The 18,849-nt window shown below is 39.5% G+C and overlaps 1 protein-coding gene across 1 annotated transcript in view; it reads right to left on the reverse strand.

Annotated features, from left to right (window-relative positions):
- Positions 1–18,849, reverse strand: part of LOC124716826 (serine/threonine-protein kinase PAK mbt) — a 127,029-nt gene that overhangs the window by 8,969 nt on the left and 99,211 nt on the right. The window contains exons 7-9 of the mRNA XM_047243379.1: positions 17,282–17,542; positions 10,770–10,914; positions 3,277–3,392 (exon numbers count right to left, since the gene is read on the reverse strand). Of these exons, the coding sequence (XP_047099335.1) occupies positions 3,277–3,392; positions 10,770–10,914; positions 17,282–17,542 (522 nt within the window). The remainder of the gene's footprint in view (positions 1–3,276; positions 3,393–10,769; positions 10,915–17,281; positions 17,543–18,849) is intronic.

Here is an 18,849-nt window from a genome sequence, read left to right on the forward strand (position 1 = left end):
TTAAAATACTGCTGGCAATCAAAATTGGAAAACCAAATGGAACAGCAAATAACGAATATTGTGCCTGTACTTACAGTAGGGAAAAAACTGTAGTTTTACACATACTGGCAGTAACAATGATATCTAATGCGCCTGAGCAACATCAGGTAGGTATTTACATTTTTTTCCAATGTGTTTACGTTAGATTTATTTCCAGATAGTCACACAATTTTGTTTGTTTTCTGTTTCACATGGAGTTTCTTGACAATATAGCATCATACTTCTCTCTGAACAAGGTGCTTTGCAGTGCAGGCCACCACCACATTTTAGCCAATGGCTGCAAGAAGATGGGATCTGCTTTGCCGAGAACCTCTCAGTGCTTCATTACTATAATTAAAAATAAATGAAATGATGCTTCGTAATTGAGCCTGTGATTGAAACAATGAAAAGTTTAGTATCCATTATGAATCAGTTGATGGCAGATGTGGTCGTTTCACGCTGTGAATATTTGCATGTATGCAGCCAGTGAGGAAATTAGCAATGTATCTCGCAGCAATATCATTGATATGAAGAGTTCATTAGAGAAAAATATGTGGGATTTCTGTGTATCTTATTTCAAGAACACAAAATATTCCAGGTCCCTGTGTTTGAAATTAATGAAATACCACACAAATGCAAATGTTACATAGACTGACTGAAAATATTATTCTCAGATATCTCTGAACTGAGAGTGTATTGTCATTGAACAATAGTCATCTCTGACTAAATAACTACAAACAACTACAGCTTAGGTCTTCGTGGCAAACGAATCTGCTCCAGTCCTGAATCCCTGAACCATTACACCAATAACCTGAAAACAGCTTTCGCATCCCGCAACTACCCTCCCGACATGGTACAGAAGCAAATATCTAGAGCCACTTCCTCATCCCCTCAAACCCAGAACCTCTCACAGAAGAACCCCAAAAGTGCCCCACTTGTGACAGCATACTTTCCGGGACTGAATCAGACTCTGAATGTGGCTATCCAGCAGGGATACGACATCCTCAAATCCTGCCCTGAAATGAGATCCATCCTTCATGAAATCCATCCCACTCCACCAAGAGTGTCTTTCCGCCGTCCACCTAACCTTCGTAACCTCTTGGTTCATCCCTATGAAATCCCCAAACCACCTTCCCTACCCTCTGGCTCCTATCCTTGTAACTGCCCCCGGTGTAAAACCTGTCCCATGCACCCTCCCACCACCACCTACTCCAGTCCTGTAACCCAGAAAGTGTACACGATCAAAGGTAGAGCCCAGTGTGAAAGCACCCACGTGATTTACAAACTGACATGCCTACACTGGGAAGCCGTCTATGTGGGAATGACCAGCAACAAACTGCCCATTTGTATGAACAGACACAGGCAGACAGTGTTTGTTAGTAATGAGGATCACCCTGTGGCTAAACATGCCTTGGTGCACAGCCAGCACATCTTGGCACAGTGTTACACCGTCCGGGTTATCTGGATACTTCCCACTGACACCAACCTATCAGAACTCCGGAGATGGGAACTTGCCCTTCAATATATTCTCTCTTCCCGTTACCCATCAGGCCTCAACCTCCGCTAATTTCAAGTTGCCACCCTTCATACCTCACCTGTCATTCAACATCTTTGCCTCTGTACTTCCGCCTCGACTGACATCTCTGCCCAACCTCTTTGCATTTACACATGTCTGCCTGTGTCTGTATATGTGCAGATGGATATGTGTGTGTGTGTGTGTGTGTGTGCGCGCACGCAAGTGTATACCAGTCCTTTTTTCCCCCTAAGGTAAGTCTTTCCGCTCCCGGGATTGGAATGACTCCTTACCCTCTCCCTTAAAGCCCACATCCTTTCATCTTTCCCTCTCCTTCCCTCTTTCCTGATGAAGCAACCTTGGGTTGCAAAAGCTTGAATATTTGTGTGTGTGTTTGTGCGTTTTTTATTGTGTCTTATCAACATACCAGCACTTTCTCATTTGGTAAGTTACAGCATCTTTGTTTTTTATATAAATTATTTAATTGGATAGATAAAAAAGCTAATCACTAAGTGGCAGCAGAACACTCACATAAAAGACAGTTGTCCAACAATCAATCTTTCCTTCTCATCCCATACAGTAAGTCCCTCTGACCTGGAGTTCTGGGTGACTTTCCCGAAATCTACTGCTTTTCCTAGACCTCTCCAGTCCTTTTCCTTCACTCCTCTTCCTTCCCCTTCAGCCCTTCTGCCTGAAGGAGGAGCCACTGGCTCTGAAAGCTTGACAATTACAACCATCTTTTATGCATGTGTTCTACCGCCACTTGGTGAGTACATTTTTTATCTATTTAATGAAAGTGCAATTAATTAATCCTGTGCTCTATTAAGAATTGTCAACCAGACCTGCATATTTATGAGAAGAATGTGTCAATAGTACTGGAGAGCTAATATTTTTACGGATACAAAAACACAATAATATAATTACAAAACAGTTTCAGATATGTGGTTTTTCTTCGAATTTCCTACAAGTCCGATGCGTATAAATTTACAAATGCTGCAAGAAGCACCAAAATCAATTTTGAGAGAAACATCAAAATATAAAATTAAATTTGCAGATTATTTGAGGGTACACAAGATGTGAAGTTCAGTATACACAGAGTTGTCACTTTGATTGTGTCAATGACTCTCATCCAGCTGAGCACCAAGCTGAACTGAGCTCAGATGACATGTGGGTATGTCATTTCATGCTGCTTCAACTCTACAGCAGATTTCTTGGCTTCGGTATTAGCTGCTGACAAGTGATGCATGCCAGGATCTCAGCAACCTGTGACCAGATGTTTCCAATGGGTTAGATGTCTGTACAACATCCCAGCCAGCACAACAGAAGGATGCCCTGTGTATCAAGCTAGGTCAACATGCAATCTTGCAGTATATTGTTGAAAGATAACATCATGGAGACATCAAAGACAAGGGTACACGTCAGATATGTAATGGCTGCTTGCTAAACCACCACCTATGTGAACCAGAGATGACCATCCCCCATCCCCCCCGCCACGATGTGAAGCCATTTTAGCTGATGACCATGAATATCCTATTTGAAACTGCTGAATCTGTGATGCTGGGCACTGCAAATAATTAGTGTACTTGAAGAAGAAGAAGAAGAAGAAGAAGAAGAATGTCACCAAGGATCATGACTGGCTGGTCACTAAACTTACAGTCACAGTATCAGTTAAAATATCTCCATTGTTAAAGGGGAAAACTAAAAATATGCCTAGGTACAAAGCTAGAATACACCAACAAACTTACCTTGTGAGTGTTCTTCAGTTTTGGAGGAGGCATATCCCTTATTCGGCGCATTGCTTGCAGTGGTGGTTCATTGAAGAAAGGAGGTTCACCATCAACCATCTCTATCACCATAATACCTAGGACAACAACAGGCTAAGATTTAAATACTGAAACAAGGTTTATTCCCAATATTTGTTTAAACTGTTAGAATCCTGTTTTGCCTGAAATGATTTAGGGAAACCAAGGAAACATTAAACCAGGGTAACCAGATGGATAACTGCAAATTGCTACTACGTAAGTGCAGTCTCATAACTGCTAAGCCATCTCACAATGTATTAGGTGTACCCAGTCAATGTAGACCAAAAAAAGGCTGATTGGTCAAAAAATATGTGTAGTTACAAATTTCTGCACAGGGTGTAGGGTGGGTGGAGGGGAAGGATGTTTAGAGATAACTTTTTTTTATGTTTTTCTCACATAACTTGAAATCCACAGCTTCTAGCAAAAATGTTTTCCAGTAGAAAATTAAACTATGTAAATTTTCCTACAAAAAATGTGAGGGGAAAAAAAGAAAGAGGGGAGGGATGACAAATCTCAGATTATTAAAAATATTGTTTTCAACAATATAAAATTAATGTTTATCTTTAAATGAAGTTTGTTAAAAACAAGTATTAAATGTGTGCACCACATCTAAGTGCAATAGAGCTGTATTAAGGGATAAATTGTGCTATGGAGGTGTAACAGGATGAAGGAGGGGACGTGTCATGTACAAGTATGAGGAACAAACTTTCATATAGACGATATAGTAATAAGCATATGTGGTGCAAAGAAACAACTGAAAGACTTGAAAGTAAATAAATCATCAGGTCCAGATGGAATCCTAGTTCAATTTTACACAGAGTACTCTCTAGCATTGGCCCCTTACTTAGCTTCCATTTATTGTGAATCTCTCACCCAGCACAAAGTCCCAAGCGACCGGAAAAAAGCGCAGATGCCTCCAGTCTATAAGAGAGGTAAAAGAATGGACCCACAAAATTACAGACCAATATTTCTAAGTTCTGTTTGCTGCAGAATCCTTGAACATATTGTCACTTCAAATATAACAAACTTTCTTGAGACAGAGAAGCTTACGTGCATAAATCAGCACGGTTTCAGAAAGCATTGGTCATGCGAAACTCAGTTTGCCCTTTTCTCACTATATACTGAGTACTATGGATGATGGGCAACAAGCTGATTCCATACTTCTAGATTTCCAGAAAGCATTTGATACGGTGCCCCATTGTTAATGAAGGTAAGAACATATGGAATAAGTTCACACATATGTGAGTGACTCGAAGAATTCTTAAATAATTGAATCCAATACGTTGCCCTCGACGGCGAATGTTCATCAGAGACAAGGGTATCATTGAGAGTGCCTCAGGGAAGTGTGACAGGACAGCTGTTTTTTGCTATATACATAAATGATATGGGTGACAGGATGTACAGCAATCTGCAATTGTTTGCTGATGATGCCGTGGTGTACTGTAAGGTGTCAAATTTGAGTGACTGATACAAGACGACTTAAATAAAATTTCCAGTTAGTGTGAGGAATGGCAGGTAACCCTAAATGTGGAAAAGTGTAAGTTAATGTGGACGAGTAGGAAGATCAAACCTGTAATGTTTGGATACAGTATTACTAGTGTCCTGCTTAACTCAATCAAATAATTTAAGTACCTTCAAAGCAATATGAGGTGGAACTGCGAGAACTGTGGTAGGGGAGGCAAATTGTCGACTTTGTTTTATTGGGAGAATTTTAGGAGAGAGTGGTTCACCAGGAGACTGCATATAGGACACTGGTGCGACCTATTCTCGAGTACTGCTTGTGTGTTTGGGATCCGTAACAGGTGAGACTGAAGGAAGACATCGAAGCAATTCAGAGGGGGGCTGGTAGATTTGTTACCAGTAGGTTCAAACAACATGTAAGTGTTACTAAGAGGCTTTGGGAACTCATAAGGGAATCCCTGGAGGGTAGGCAAAATTCTTTTCCAGAAAAATTATTGAGAAAATTTAGAGAAACGCCATTTGAAGCTGCTGCCGAACGATTCTACCGCCGCCCACATACAATGCACATAGGGACCATGAAGATAAGGTACAGGAAAGAAAATGAGAAGTAGTGGTACAGGATACCCTCCATCACACATTGTATAGTGCTTTGTGGAGTATCTATGTAGACATAGATGTAGATGTAGAAGGTAGGACCAGGATTGTGTTCATGCAGTTCCCTCTGACATAGGTCTGCAAACTGAAGATCGAGCATATGATCCCCCACTCCATCTACCCCCACACTACAAGGTGTTTCACAAAGTTTCACTAATGTTCTGCAGCGTGTGTTACAAATCAGTGACAGCACAGTGCCTATATATCTGGGGAATGTTTATTTTCCACAAAATGGATTAACACTACATGAAATGCAGATACCAGTTACTTATAACACTGACACAAGAAATGCATGTGAACAGAATATACCTAAAACTGTGCACACTGTTCTACATTGGCAGAGGGGAGATCTAATTTCAGTTTGCAGACCTACGAAGGAGGGAGGTGCACAAACACAATTCAGTGACCCAACTTCCCTCACACCACTTGTACCCCATGCACCCCCCTCCCCCCCACCCCTTTTCACACTGTTACACAACTGAGGCACTGAGAAACACAAGGACCCAAAGTAAAGACACAAAGTTTTGAGAAAAATAGATGTTTGTGAAAATCAAATTAGTGGACAAACCATCAGTCTCAGAGGTCTGAACTGGTTTTTGACTAAGTACCAGTATCCTATAATTCCTACAAATTACATAATGTTAATTAATATTTAAGATAATATTTATTATTAATGTTAACTCACAAAATTTCCATGCATAGGCTATGGACAATAGTGTCTTTTGACAGTCATGAAGTTTTTAATTAATGTGAAACTAGAATCAGAACACCAAGAACAAATACTAAATGCACCAAATTCACAATTATGACCATTTCCAACACTTTGTGGTTCTTGTTGTAATCATTTTCATTAAGCACATTCTGTGGCTTGAGTTTTGAGTGAAACTGCTGGTATACCTCTGATTACGAAGTACTACTACACACAAATGTCAAAACGAAATTATGTTTACAACCCTAAATAACAACTGCACATTGCAGAGCAAAAAATTGCTACGTGCCCATATGGAAATGAATGTCTGAGAAATGGGTGAGACAGTTTCTGTGAAGGTTCATAAAAACAATGTGGGCGTATAAAACTGGTTCACCATAACATCTAGAGACGTAAGCAGCATGCATACATTCTACAATCTCAAATTCAATGACTGTGTGCCTTACCCCTTATGGCTCTCAATGCCTCTGCTTATTCATTAACACAGCTCTACTGCCCTTGGATATGGTACACACATTTAATGTTCATTTTTAACCAACTTCATTTAAAGGTAAACATGAATTTTGTACCACTAAAGCAATATTTTTAATAACCTGTGAGTCTTCCAATCCCCTGCAACATGGAAGCTACTAATCCTGGAGAAAAAATGAGTGGGGCCTTTTTTGTAGGAAGTTTAATTTAGCTTAATTTTGCACAGGGAAACATTTTCGCTAGAAGCCACAGATATTGAGTTATTTGAGATAACTTCCCAGGAAATTGTCTTTAGAGATTTCTGACCAGTTTTAACTACAAAACACTTGAGTTAAATAACATAGTTATCAGTACCTGAGTACAAAGATAAAATTAAAAAAAGTGTGAAGTCGGCAGTTCATGTCTTGCTGGCAGTAACTTTATTTTTTACTTTTATTTCAATTCCATATTTATTAACAAATAGACATACTGACAAACAAATATTGTATCATAATTTTTTAAATAAAAATGATATATTTTTATTATTAATCATAAGAAATGTGAGTATCAAAATTTGGTACAAAAATGGGAAACATCAAATAGAAGATACAATATTTTCATATTTGTAGAGATTGAACGGTCTTACTGATACGATGTATGCAGTCCTTTGAGGTCAGCAACTGTGTTATAAATTCATAACTTTTTCATTTCTCAACAAGGCATTTTGCACGTCAATCAAATTTGGATATTTCACATGATTTATAATTAAAAAACAACAGACATTATTTTTATAAAAACAATTATGATTCAAAACTTTTTAATTACCATTTTCATTTATTAATAAACACAGAATTTAAAGAATCATAAAGAAAAATGCAGTTACCACCGAGGTTTCAACTGACAATTTAGCAATTACTAGACTTTTACGCTACACATTCAACTATCGGCAACTATGTCAATAAACTCAAAATGTTTCGTAGTTAACTGAGATCAAAAATCTTTTATTTTCAAAGGTGTGCTTTTTTGTTTTGCTAATACCACTTTAGGGAATTGATGTCTGGGCAGCAGGCACTGACCTTCAAATCCTGTAAGTATGAAGGCAATCAAAGAGAGCGGAGCAGTCCATAACACCCCTTTTCAGAGCAACTTCATGGCAGTAGGTACACCAGAAAGTGCACAACCTTTGTCGGCAAAGAGTGACAAACATTACTGTCATACTCACAATGAAAGGAGTGAAGACTGTTATGGCCCATTGCCAAGCAATACGCATCTCAAAAGTGGTGAAACTGGTTGGCTGATCACATGCTACTATCATCAGAGTCTACAGAAAGTGGTTGAAGGACTGTGAAGCCCCAAGCAAGGCGACAAAATATTGGATGCTCACACCCCATTCCAGAATGGGGAGAATGGAGGCTTGCCCACCTTGTAAAGTGGAATAGGCAGCAATTTATGGCAGATTTGAGGTGTTGAGTGGTTGATGGGTAATAAAAAGGACTGAAAACATTGTTAAGTTTTCAGACAGTGTCATTTATCAAAGCTAGCCAAAACAGAAACAACAATACAATGAAAAGTCAAACAATGGAAAATCCAGACTGTAATATAACAATATTATGAGAAGGAAAGTTGCTACTCACCATATAGCGGATATGCCGAGTCACAGATAGGCACAACAGAAAAACTCTCACAATTATAGCTTTCGGCCATTAAGGCTTTCGTCAACAATACACACACACACACACACACACACACACACACACACACACACACACACTCATGCAAACACAACTCACACATGCAACTGCAGTCTTAGGCAACTGAAACCATACTGCCTGAGACTGCAGTTGTGTGTGTGTGTGTGTGTGTGTGTGTGTGTGTGTGTGTGTCTATTGTTGATGAAGGTCTTAATGGCCGAAAGATATCACTCTGAGAGTCTTTTTGTTGTGCCTACCTGCGACTCAGCATCTCCACTATACGGTCAGTAGCAACTTTGCTTCTCATAATATTGTTAATATAAGGAAAAGAATAGATTGCTATTCACCATAAAGATGACACATTGGGTTGCAGGCAGGAACAATGAAAAGACTGTTACACATTTAGCTTTTGGCCAAAGCCATCTTCAAAACAGAAAAGACAGACACACGAGCAAGCATATCTCACACATACATGACCACCACCTCTGGCAGTAGGACTGGAGCAACTAACACATTGAATGAAAGCAGCAATCTCGACAAGGTAGAGAAGGGAAAGGGATGTAGGGCACAGGTGGGGGAAGAGAAGAGCACTGTCTGCTTTAGCCTACAGGAACTGGATAGAGGCATGACAAAACTGCCACGTGCAGCAAAGGGAGGCTGTGAGGCACAGAGGTAGATTGGCAGTAGATGGGGTGAGGGAATGGGGGAGGGGAGGGGGGGGGGGGGGGTGAAAAAGGAAGTTGGTTCATTGGTAGAAGGCAACACACGAACAAGTCAAGGGATGTGAGTAGGGAAGAGATGATAGGATAAGGGGGACAGCAGAAATTGTCTGGTGGAGGCTGCAGGGACAAATGTTACTTTAGGTTGAGGCTGGAATTTCAGGAGCAGAGAATGTGTTGTAAGAGTAACTCCCACCAACACAGTTCAGAAAAGTTGATGGTGGACGGGAGGATCCAAATGGCATGGGTCGTAAAGCACCCATTCAAATCAGCTGCATGTTGTGCCACATAGGGGTCTATTTTGCTCTGGGTCACAGTTTGGTGGTGGCCCCGTTCATCCTGGTGGGCAGCTGGCAGATAGTTGTAACAATATAAAAAGCTGTGTGATGATTGCAGCAGAGCTGGTATATGACATGGCTGATTTCACGGATGGGCCACCTTCTGACGAGCTACCCTGCCAGGATGAATGGTCACCAACAAATTGTGGCCAAGAGCACAGCAGACCATACTGTGGTACAACATGAAGCTGAATATAACAAGCTTGATTTAAATGGTTGCTTCACAAACCAGGTCATCTGGATCCACCCCTCAACCACCAACCTTTTTCTCCGCCCCACAGCCGTGTGTGTGTGTGTGTGTGTGTGTGTGTGTGTGTGATGGCACATAGGTGCATGCGTGCCACCCTCTGCCAACACACCCACCCATTTCTATCCATCCCAGCCCCATTCCTTTTCCATTTCCCATTCCCACCTGTCCTCACCTCCCTGTCCCACAGCACCCATTTGCTGTGCCTGGTAGGTTTGCCATACCTCCATCCAGTTCCTGCAATCCTACGCTGGACAGTGCTCTTCTCTCTCCCATCCATAACCTGCTCTCTCTTCCCCACCATGTCCAGATTGCTGCTTCCATTCAATGTGACAGTTGCAGTCCAGTTCGAGCTGCCACAGATGACGGTCACGTGTCTGAGAGTTATGTTTGCTTGTGTGGATGAATGTGTGTGTCTTTTCTTTTCTGAAGAAGGCACTGGCCAAAAGCTAAATATGTAACTGCCTATTCATTGGGCCTGTCTACAACTCAACATGTATATTTATAATGAGTACCTTTTCCAACCTGGAGTTTCCATTGTTTAAAACAGAAACAGAAACACACACAGATGCGAGGTTTTTGTATGATTCATAACTCAAATAAAATAATTTTGTGAGTGACGGACTCCAAAGCCATGGACGGGAGGGGGGAGGCAGAGTTGTTGGCATACAGCTAGCCATACTTTACAATGTTCTGCTTGTATCTTTGAAACTGGCAACACAGCAACCAGAAAGAGTATGGTTGGCTGGTCCCTACCACTTAAATCAGTCCCACCCTCAAAGTTACATTAACAGTAAATTTTTCTACAACAACATTACCTGGAAAGTTAGCAACATTTTCAGCTTTGTTTATGTGACTATAAACTCCTCAATAGGTCAACTACTTAGAGTTTTTATCTGTACTCCTTCCATTATTTACATTCCGCTACGACTTTTCATCCTCATACTTGTAACTGTCTTATTAAGGCTACAGATACCATCACCGACAATCACAAACAGTGTTTCTGAACTACTGTGATCAGCAAATTGTACTGGGAACAGAACTGCTTTCTCTTTCAATGCTCATTCTGACAAAGCTGGTTTGCCAGTGTGTGTAGTGCAAATAAGCAGATGAGTTGCAAACAACAATTAAAACCGGAAGGAATACTATAACAGCAAAATAACTTACCAAGTGACCATATGTCAACTTCTGGCCCATATGGAAGCCTAGAGATAACTTCTGGTGACATCCAATACGGTGTTCCAACAAGTGATTTTCGCTTTGGAAGTTCTTGTGAAACTTGGGCACAGAAACCAAAGTCTGACAGCTTTACCTGAAAAAAGTACACATGTGCTAAATAACATGTCTCACTTCTCACAAAATTTGATGTCACCATTCAATTTACGCAGTTTTTCACAGCTGTCAAATTGTTCCATTTATACGAAAAAACAAAAGTTCTAACTGCAACCCTGTAACATTTATGTTTTGGCTTTATTCCCTTCTCATAAAGTTGGTATCATGTTTATGAACTCCAGTGGCATCTCTAAAGTATATAAGTGTGACTGTTGTTAACTTTATCTCGAAGTTGCATACTGCTGCAATGGATTATCCCACGATTACACCTTAATGGATGATCAGTCAAGTTCTGCAGTCGGTGGCAAAGAGAGCATTAAATGGTATCACACATCTGTTTCAACAACATGTAAATTATAGGCGACACTGACAATCATCGATCATTTTCTTTGCAAGAGGCTGTTAAGAAATGTAAATTGTGACTCATAGGTCTCGTACAATATATAATTTTAAAATAATTAGTTTTTTATATAGCAAATGCTTCAAATTTATAATGAAACATAACTTTTTCATTAAAGAAGTAGAATGAAAAGTTTACATTATTTGTCTGGTACTATATCAACATCATTTGCAGTTATTACAATTTTCATTTAAACCTGAATATATGATTTCACTGTCCAAATCATAACACTGTCCTCATCAAATTCTTTGTTGAAACATGGGCATTTATCTACTAAAAGGCTACAGAGAAATGTTCTCTGGATATTGAGCTACATACTAACATATGCTCCAAACTTTTACTCTATTATACACTGGTGAAATATGCTCAAAACAAGAGATTTGAAATGATCATCTTGTGTAATTTGCACTCTCCCTGAGTTTGGTAACAACACTGATTTCAATCTGTTAATTTCTTTCCATACTAAGGCAATACACCTGTAAAATTATACAGCAAGTGCTTTCAACAGAAACACATATGTGAGATGTCTGGAGATGACTTTGTAAATTTGGAACCAGCAATCCATAGAGAACAAAAAGTTATGTTTAGCTGGCTAGTGATATACACAAGACAGCACACAGGCAGACAGTATGTACTTTTTCAGGCAGCACCTGTAAAATATATATATGAGGTTGGCCTGCCTAAAGGACAACCAGTCAAAAATTTTGCAGGTGCACTTCCTAAATGTTCTGCTCCCCTTCTTTCCTGTGCACTTTATAATGTTCCCCGTGCAACTAGGAATCTCAATAGAGAATATAGTTCAAGTATTTGTTGCTAGACGGTGTGGGTATGCTGAAGAAGTGTGGCTCTTTGCAGCAGCAAGTTTCAGTTGTAAGCGCTTCACTGCATGGCGAGATGCGGACTGAGCAATGACAAAATTGCTCGAGTTATCTTGTGATTCTGAGCATAGCGACACTGATTTTTCAGAAGACGTTGTTAACAACAACTCTGAGAATTGTGTTAATGAATAAATTTCAGAGAGTGCAGGTTACGAACATCTGGAACTAAATACTCTGTTTTTATTGAGGTTCAATTAAAAGTGCTTTCAGTACATATATTCAGAATTGTCCTATTTTCAAATACATGACTTTTTGTGACAGAATCAGGAGAGGAGCATGACCGTCAGAAATCTATGGGTAGGCAGTGGCATTATTCCTCCAGATATCCTCCTCAACAAATGCAAAAGACTGAGTTATGGCGAGAGCTTTCCATGGTACAAATTCTGAGGAAGACTTTTCACTTAATTCTAATGATGATTGTACACTCCTGCATAATACACAATGAAGTAACAAGAAAATCCCTATCAACTTCCTAGCTTATGACAATCATACATGGAGATAAGGCGGCAAACGTCAATGACAAACCATGATCGCAATTCTTCTGATAACTGATTGAAAATCATTTTCTTACCAGGAAGGAAAGGAAAACAGAAACACTGTTTAGTGTGCTCTAGACTCAGAAAAGCAGCAAGTTCATTGGAAAAGTGTGGAACAATAATGCAAGCTTGTAGTGTAGTGAGAGCAAAAGACGCACTGTGTAAATTACAGGGCTTCAAAATTGTGAGGGTACAGAATTCAGCTGAATTAAATTAGAAAATATTCCCATAAGCATTAGAGGTGCAAATTTTCTATACCACCATTGTCTATAAATGGGCAAGCATGTATACAGTTAATTTTCTAATAATTTTAATACTAAGTAAATATGACAAGGGTAGCCCAATAAAAATTGTTATTTATATGTAGATGATGTCCTCTGTGTATCTTCAAATATTTCTTTTATTTTTTTTATTATTTGTTTGTGATACTCCACAGGCAATATACTGCGGATGGAGTTTGATAGCAGAAATCCTCCTAGCACAACAAGTAGAAATGAATCTATACATTTGTGAAGCCTGTTCTGTGTCAAAATGAGCCATTCAGTACTATTCTTACTCTGACAATGTTTCTTTGAAATTCGTCTACCTTATGTTCTAAAAGGGAGCTTTCAGGATTATTATGCTGTCTGTCATCTTTATTTGACATTTCATTTATCTCTGAAAATGTCAATTATCCTATAAAATCAATCTTGTGTCTTTTACTAGTTCTGGCAAATAATCTTGCTTTTGGCAATAGACATATTTCTAAAAATCTGTTACAGAAATTATATTTAAGATTATGAAATCATTTATTCTCCATAAAATCTCTTTGCATATCAAATAACATTTCCACATAAAAATTATCATAGATTTGCTGGAATGTTATGTAACAAGCTCTTTGTGCTGTTGAAATGTAACACCCTATGTGTTAAAAGTATCCGGACACCTGCTGAAAATGACTTAAAAGTTCGAGGAGCTCTCCATCGGTATTACTCGAATTCAATATGGTGTTGGCCCATAGCTCCCACTCTCGCAGGCATGCGTTCAATCAGGTGCTGGAAGATTTCTTTGGGAATGGCAGCCCATTCATCACAGAGTGCTGCACTGAGGAGAGGTACTGATGTTGGTCGGTGAGGCCTGGTACAAAGTCGGCGTTCCAAAACCTCCCAAAGGTGTTCTATAGAATTCAGATCAGAATTCTGTGCAAGCCAGTCCATTACAGGGATGTTATTGTCATGTAACCATTCCACGACAGGCTGTGCATTATGAACAGGTTCTCAATCGTGTTGAAAAATGCAATCGCCATCAAAGAATTTCTCTTCAACAGTGGGAAGCAAGAAGGTGCTTAAAACATCAGTGTAGGCTTGTGCTGTGATAGTGTCATGCAAAACAACAAGGGGTGCAAGCCCCCTTCATGAAAAACACACCCACACCATAACACCACCACTTCCAAATTTTAGATGACATTCACCGCGCATTCGCCATATCCACACCCTGCCATCAGATCGCCACATTGTGAACAGTGATTCGTCACTCCACACAACATTTTTCCACTGTTCAATCTACCAACGTTTACACTCCTTACACCAAGTGAGGCGTCATTTGGCGTTTACCGGCGTGATGTTTGGCTTATATAAGTTTTCTCACCTCCCACCTAACTGTCGTAGTACTTGCAGTGGATAGTGATGCAGTTTGGAATTCCTATGTGATTGTCTGGATAGATGTCCGTCTATTACACATTACAAACCTCTTCAACTGGTTGCGGTCTCTGTCAGTCAACAGACGAGGTCGGCCTGTGCACTTTTGTGCTGTACGTGTCCCTTCACGTTCCCACTTCACTATCACATCGGAAACAGTGGACCTATGGATGTTTAGGAGTGTGGAAATCTCGCATACAGACGTATGACACAAGTGACACCCGATCACTTGACCATGTTCGAATTCTGTGAGTTCCGTGGAGCGCCTCATTCTGCTCTCTCACGATATCTAATGACTAATAAGGTTGCTGATAAGGGGTACATGGCAGTAGGTGGCACAACAATGCACCTAATATGAAAAACGTGTGTTTTTGTGGGTGTCTGGACACTTTTGATCACACAGTGTATCTTGACTAACTGTGAAATAACGACTCTGAAAAGGTCTGTGTGAGGTGACAGAAGAGATCAGACGTTGGGAGACAAGTCAGGAACTTGCCTCACTGTTTTACTATGTAATATGTATTAGTTGAAACTAGGCTATGAGGAAATATGTTTATATTCAAGAATTGTTCTGCAACTGATTATGATGCAATATACAAAAGGTTGATCTTACATTAAGGTTTAATTCAAAAGTCTACAGTTTTATACAGGTACATTTTTATGTAATGTACAAAGTCTATTATCAGTTATAAGAGCTGATTTCAGGAATTCATACGACAAATCATCATCTACAGGTTAGTGTTCTATTCTGAAACACATCAAGACCAAGGCCTCAGAAGAATAATAATCCAACTTACTTTTTTTTTTTTTTTTTTTTTTTTTTTGAAGCAATGAGCTGAGCCAACACCAACATTGAGAATTCAAGCTGAGTATATTTTTGGACTTCTGTTTATAGCAATAAACATAGGTGCTGCCTATCTACAACTCTGATTCCCAGTTTTTAAGACTATACATTTCTTCATCTGTTGATGCTGACAGAAATGCCCAAAAACTAATTTTGTGTTCAATTAATGATCTTTGTGTATACTGGACCAAGTGAATGGGATTGGTGAAAGGTGTTGCATGGAGCTACCAACAGAGTGGCATGGGGAACTTACTGCATTCCTATGTAACAGGAAGTTTCCCTTGTAAGCACTAGGCTTTTATTTCAATTTCATATACAATAACAAATGTAAATATTAACAGACAAATACTGAATTACAATTTTTAATAAGAACAATGTATTTTTAATTACTGGAAATATCAAAATATATTAAACTTTGATACAGTTATGCAGTACTATATTGTGGTTATTAGGAAAAAAAAGGAAGTAAAAGTCAGTGGATCCCAAAAAGAATCAACCATCAAAGATGAATGAGTTTGCCCATCTCTAGTTTCTGTGCAAGTTGTAAATAAAATTTCACTGCCTGTATTTTATCCCTGCAACCCTCAGAATTTCAATGAGTGCATTCCAGTTAACATTGTCAAGAAGCTTTCATGAAATCAACAAATGTAAGTCTGCATTTCTTCAACCTGTCTTCTGTGATGAGTTACTGGATCAGTACTGTTTGATGTGTTATTACATTTCTCCAGTACCCAAACTGATCTTCCCCTAGGTCAGCTTCTACCACATTCTCCATTATTCTGCAAATAATTAGCACAATTACTTATTAAACTGGTAATTTGGTAGTATTAACACCAATCAATAACTGCCTTCTTTGGAATTTATTTCATTTTTTTTTAATTTTACATGAAGGTATTTCGCCCATATCATACATTTTGCACATCAGCTGGAACAGTTTTATCATGGCTAGCATTATGACAGAAAACACTGGAGAGTACTTCGTGTGAAGATAAGCAATACAAGGGCACTTAAAGTGTACCACGGTTTTTCCATTGCATTCTACTGTTGGTAACCGTTGGCGCAATGAATGATGGGAAGTGACCATGACAAGTCATGAGTCAGTTGTCAGTAGCCAATGAAAATGCTAGTTAGTAATTCTGTACAGTTCATAAATACGGGTATTTAGTTGCATCAGGTTAGAATTAAACCACATTATCAAAATTTTTGGCAAGACTGGAAATATGGTGTACAAGTAGATTACTGCAATGATGAAAGTATATCTCAGGCTGCACTCCATGTCAATCTACAACGACAATTGTTTTTTCATTATGAAGTTCATTGATTTCACCGCCTCCAAACAAAAGTGTCATATTGCAATGTAACGTATGGCTCGGGCAACGCTACAGGTCAGTTTGTTAACACATCTACTTTACATTCTGGCCTCCATATTGTAAAAAAGTCAACTCACATGTTGCGCCAAAAGAAATCATTAGATTCTGCAGTTCTCATCAGCTACTGTATATTAATTTCCCGACTGGCTGTGACTAACAAACACGAACTGCCAACAGAAGCACATAGTGGAAGAGTCTGATACACCATAAGTGCACTTTAGCCAAGCTGTCTTCCATCCTCTCTAATTACCATGCTATGATGATGATAATACCAACAATAAAAATTCAAAAATACAAAAACCAAGTTTAAAAAATGGACTGAAGTAGCACAATTAGTGGTCGTTAGTGCTAAATAAAAAGTAGTGCCAACTCTTCTATGCTACAAGCTACACATGTTGGTATAAATTGGCAATCTTAGAAAGTGGTCTGAAGATGTCACAGCCCTATCATTGTGTGTAAATGTATAAACAGTTCAACTGACTGAGTTTGTCTGAGAAGCTACTATCTGAGCCCTTATGTTCTCTGATGATGTCTCCAGCATCAGGTGGAGAACATTAGGCACAGAAATATGTCCCACGCTACAGCCACATAACAGGAGGATACGGCAAATCAACCAGGTGTTTGCAATGCAGATTCCACTCACCCTCCCATCAGCAGCTAGCAGAATGGAGTCAGACTTGATGTCACGGTGGATGACACCCTGTGAGTGCAGGTAGGAGAGAGCGCGCAGGCACTGCCGGCACACCGTCGCGATCTGCTGCTCGTCCATGCGCTCGTGCGTCACGATGTCCGTCAGGGCGCCCCCCTCCAGGAACTCCATCACCACCCACAGCTCGTCCTGCACCAGGAAGCTGTCGTACATCTCCACGATGTTTGGGTGGTGGTAGTCACGCATTATCACCACCTGTGACAGAGGAGTAATGTTTTACTTCAAAAGGCCTGCTAGAAATGTAAATTCTGTCACAACACTGTTTTGAACTGTTTGGAAGGTCAACACTAATTCAGTCACACAAATGGAAAGATGGTTGTTCGATAAATAATGGCCCACAATTTAATTTTCAGAACACATTAATTCTCGAGAGTTACAGTTTGGTGACATTTTCACAACAATTCTTCAACATGTACTACTTTTTTTTTTACACAGTCTTTCTCATTTTATGGCCTTTTGCCCCAGCATTGTGTATGAGTGTTTATTTCCTGTTGGTGAGAGGTCTCATCGTGTGCTTGTAGCATGTTTTCACTGCTCTTATTATTGCTCTCATCATGTTCAATAAACATCCCTTGAAGAGAATACTTACATGGCCCAAACAGATGGAAGTCTGAGGACACCAGGTCTATCCTATATGGATGACACGATAGTGTCCAACCCAATTTGGTGATTTGTCCCTGGGTTCTGAGACTTGTGCGAGACATGCATTGCCATGTTGGGACGAGATCTATTTGTATTCTAGTTCAGACCAAACATGTCAGAAATTGCTCTTCAGTTTGTTTGGAGTCTTATCTTATTTATTTATTAAACCTGACTTGATAAGGGCCATTAAGACCTCTTTCGCACTGGACCAGGGCTCCACACATACAGTACCTATTTTACATCACAGTTATCTGTTGTTGTTGTGGTCTACCTACTGTTGTGGTGTACCTACTGCCACCTACAACCTTCTGAATCTGCTTAGTGTATTCATCTCTTGGTCTCCCTCTACTATTTTTACCCTCCACACTGCCCTCCAATACTAAATTGGTGACCCCTGATGCCTCAGAATATGTCCTATGTACCGATCCCTTCTTCTAGTCAAGTTGAGCCACAAATTCCTCTTCGCTCCAATTCTATTCAGTACACCCTCATTAGTTATGTGATCTACCGATCTAATCTTCAGCATTCTTCTGTAGCACCACATTTCGAAAGCTTCTATTCTGTTCTTGTCTAAACTTTTTGTTTCGCATCCACACATAGCTACACTCTATACAAATACCTTCAGAAGAGACTTTGTGACATTTAAATCTATACTCGATGTTAACAAATTTCTCTTCTTTAGAAATACTTTCCTTGCCATTGCCAGTCTACATTTTATATCCTCTCTACTTCGACCATCACCAGTTATTTTGCTTCCCAAATAGCAAAACTCATCTACTACTTTAAGTGTGCCATTTACTAAACTAATTTCCTTAGTATCACCTGATTTAATTAGACTACATTACATTATCCTCGTTTTG

This window comes from Schistocerca piceifrons, chromosome 9 (assembly GCF_021461385.2).
Source record: "Schistocerca piceifrons isolate TAMUIC-IGC-003096 chromosome 9, iqSchPice1.1, whole genome shotgun sequence".
Taxonomy (NCBI): Eukaryota; Metazoa; Arthropoda; class Insecta; order Orthoptera; family Acrididae; genus Schistocerca; species Schistocerca piceifrons.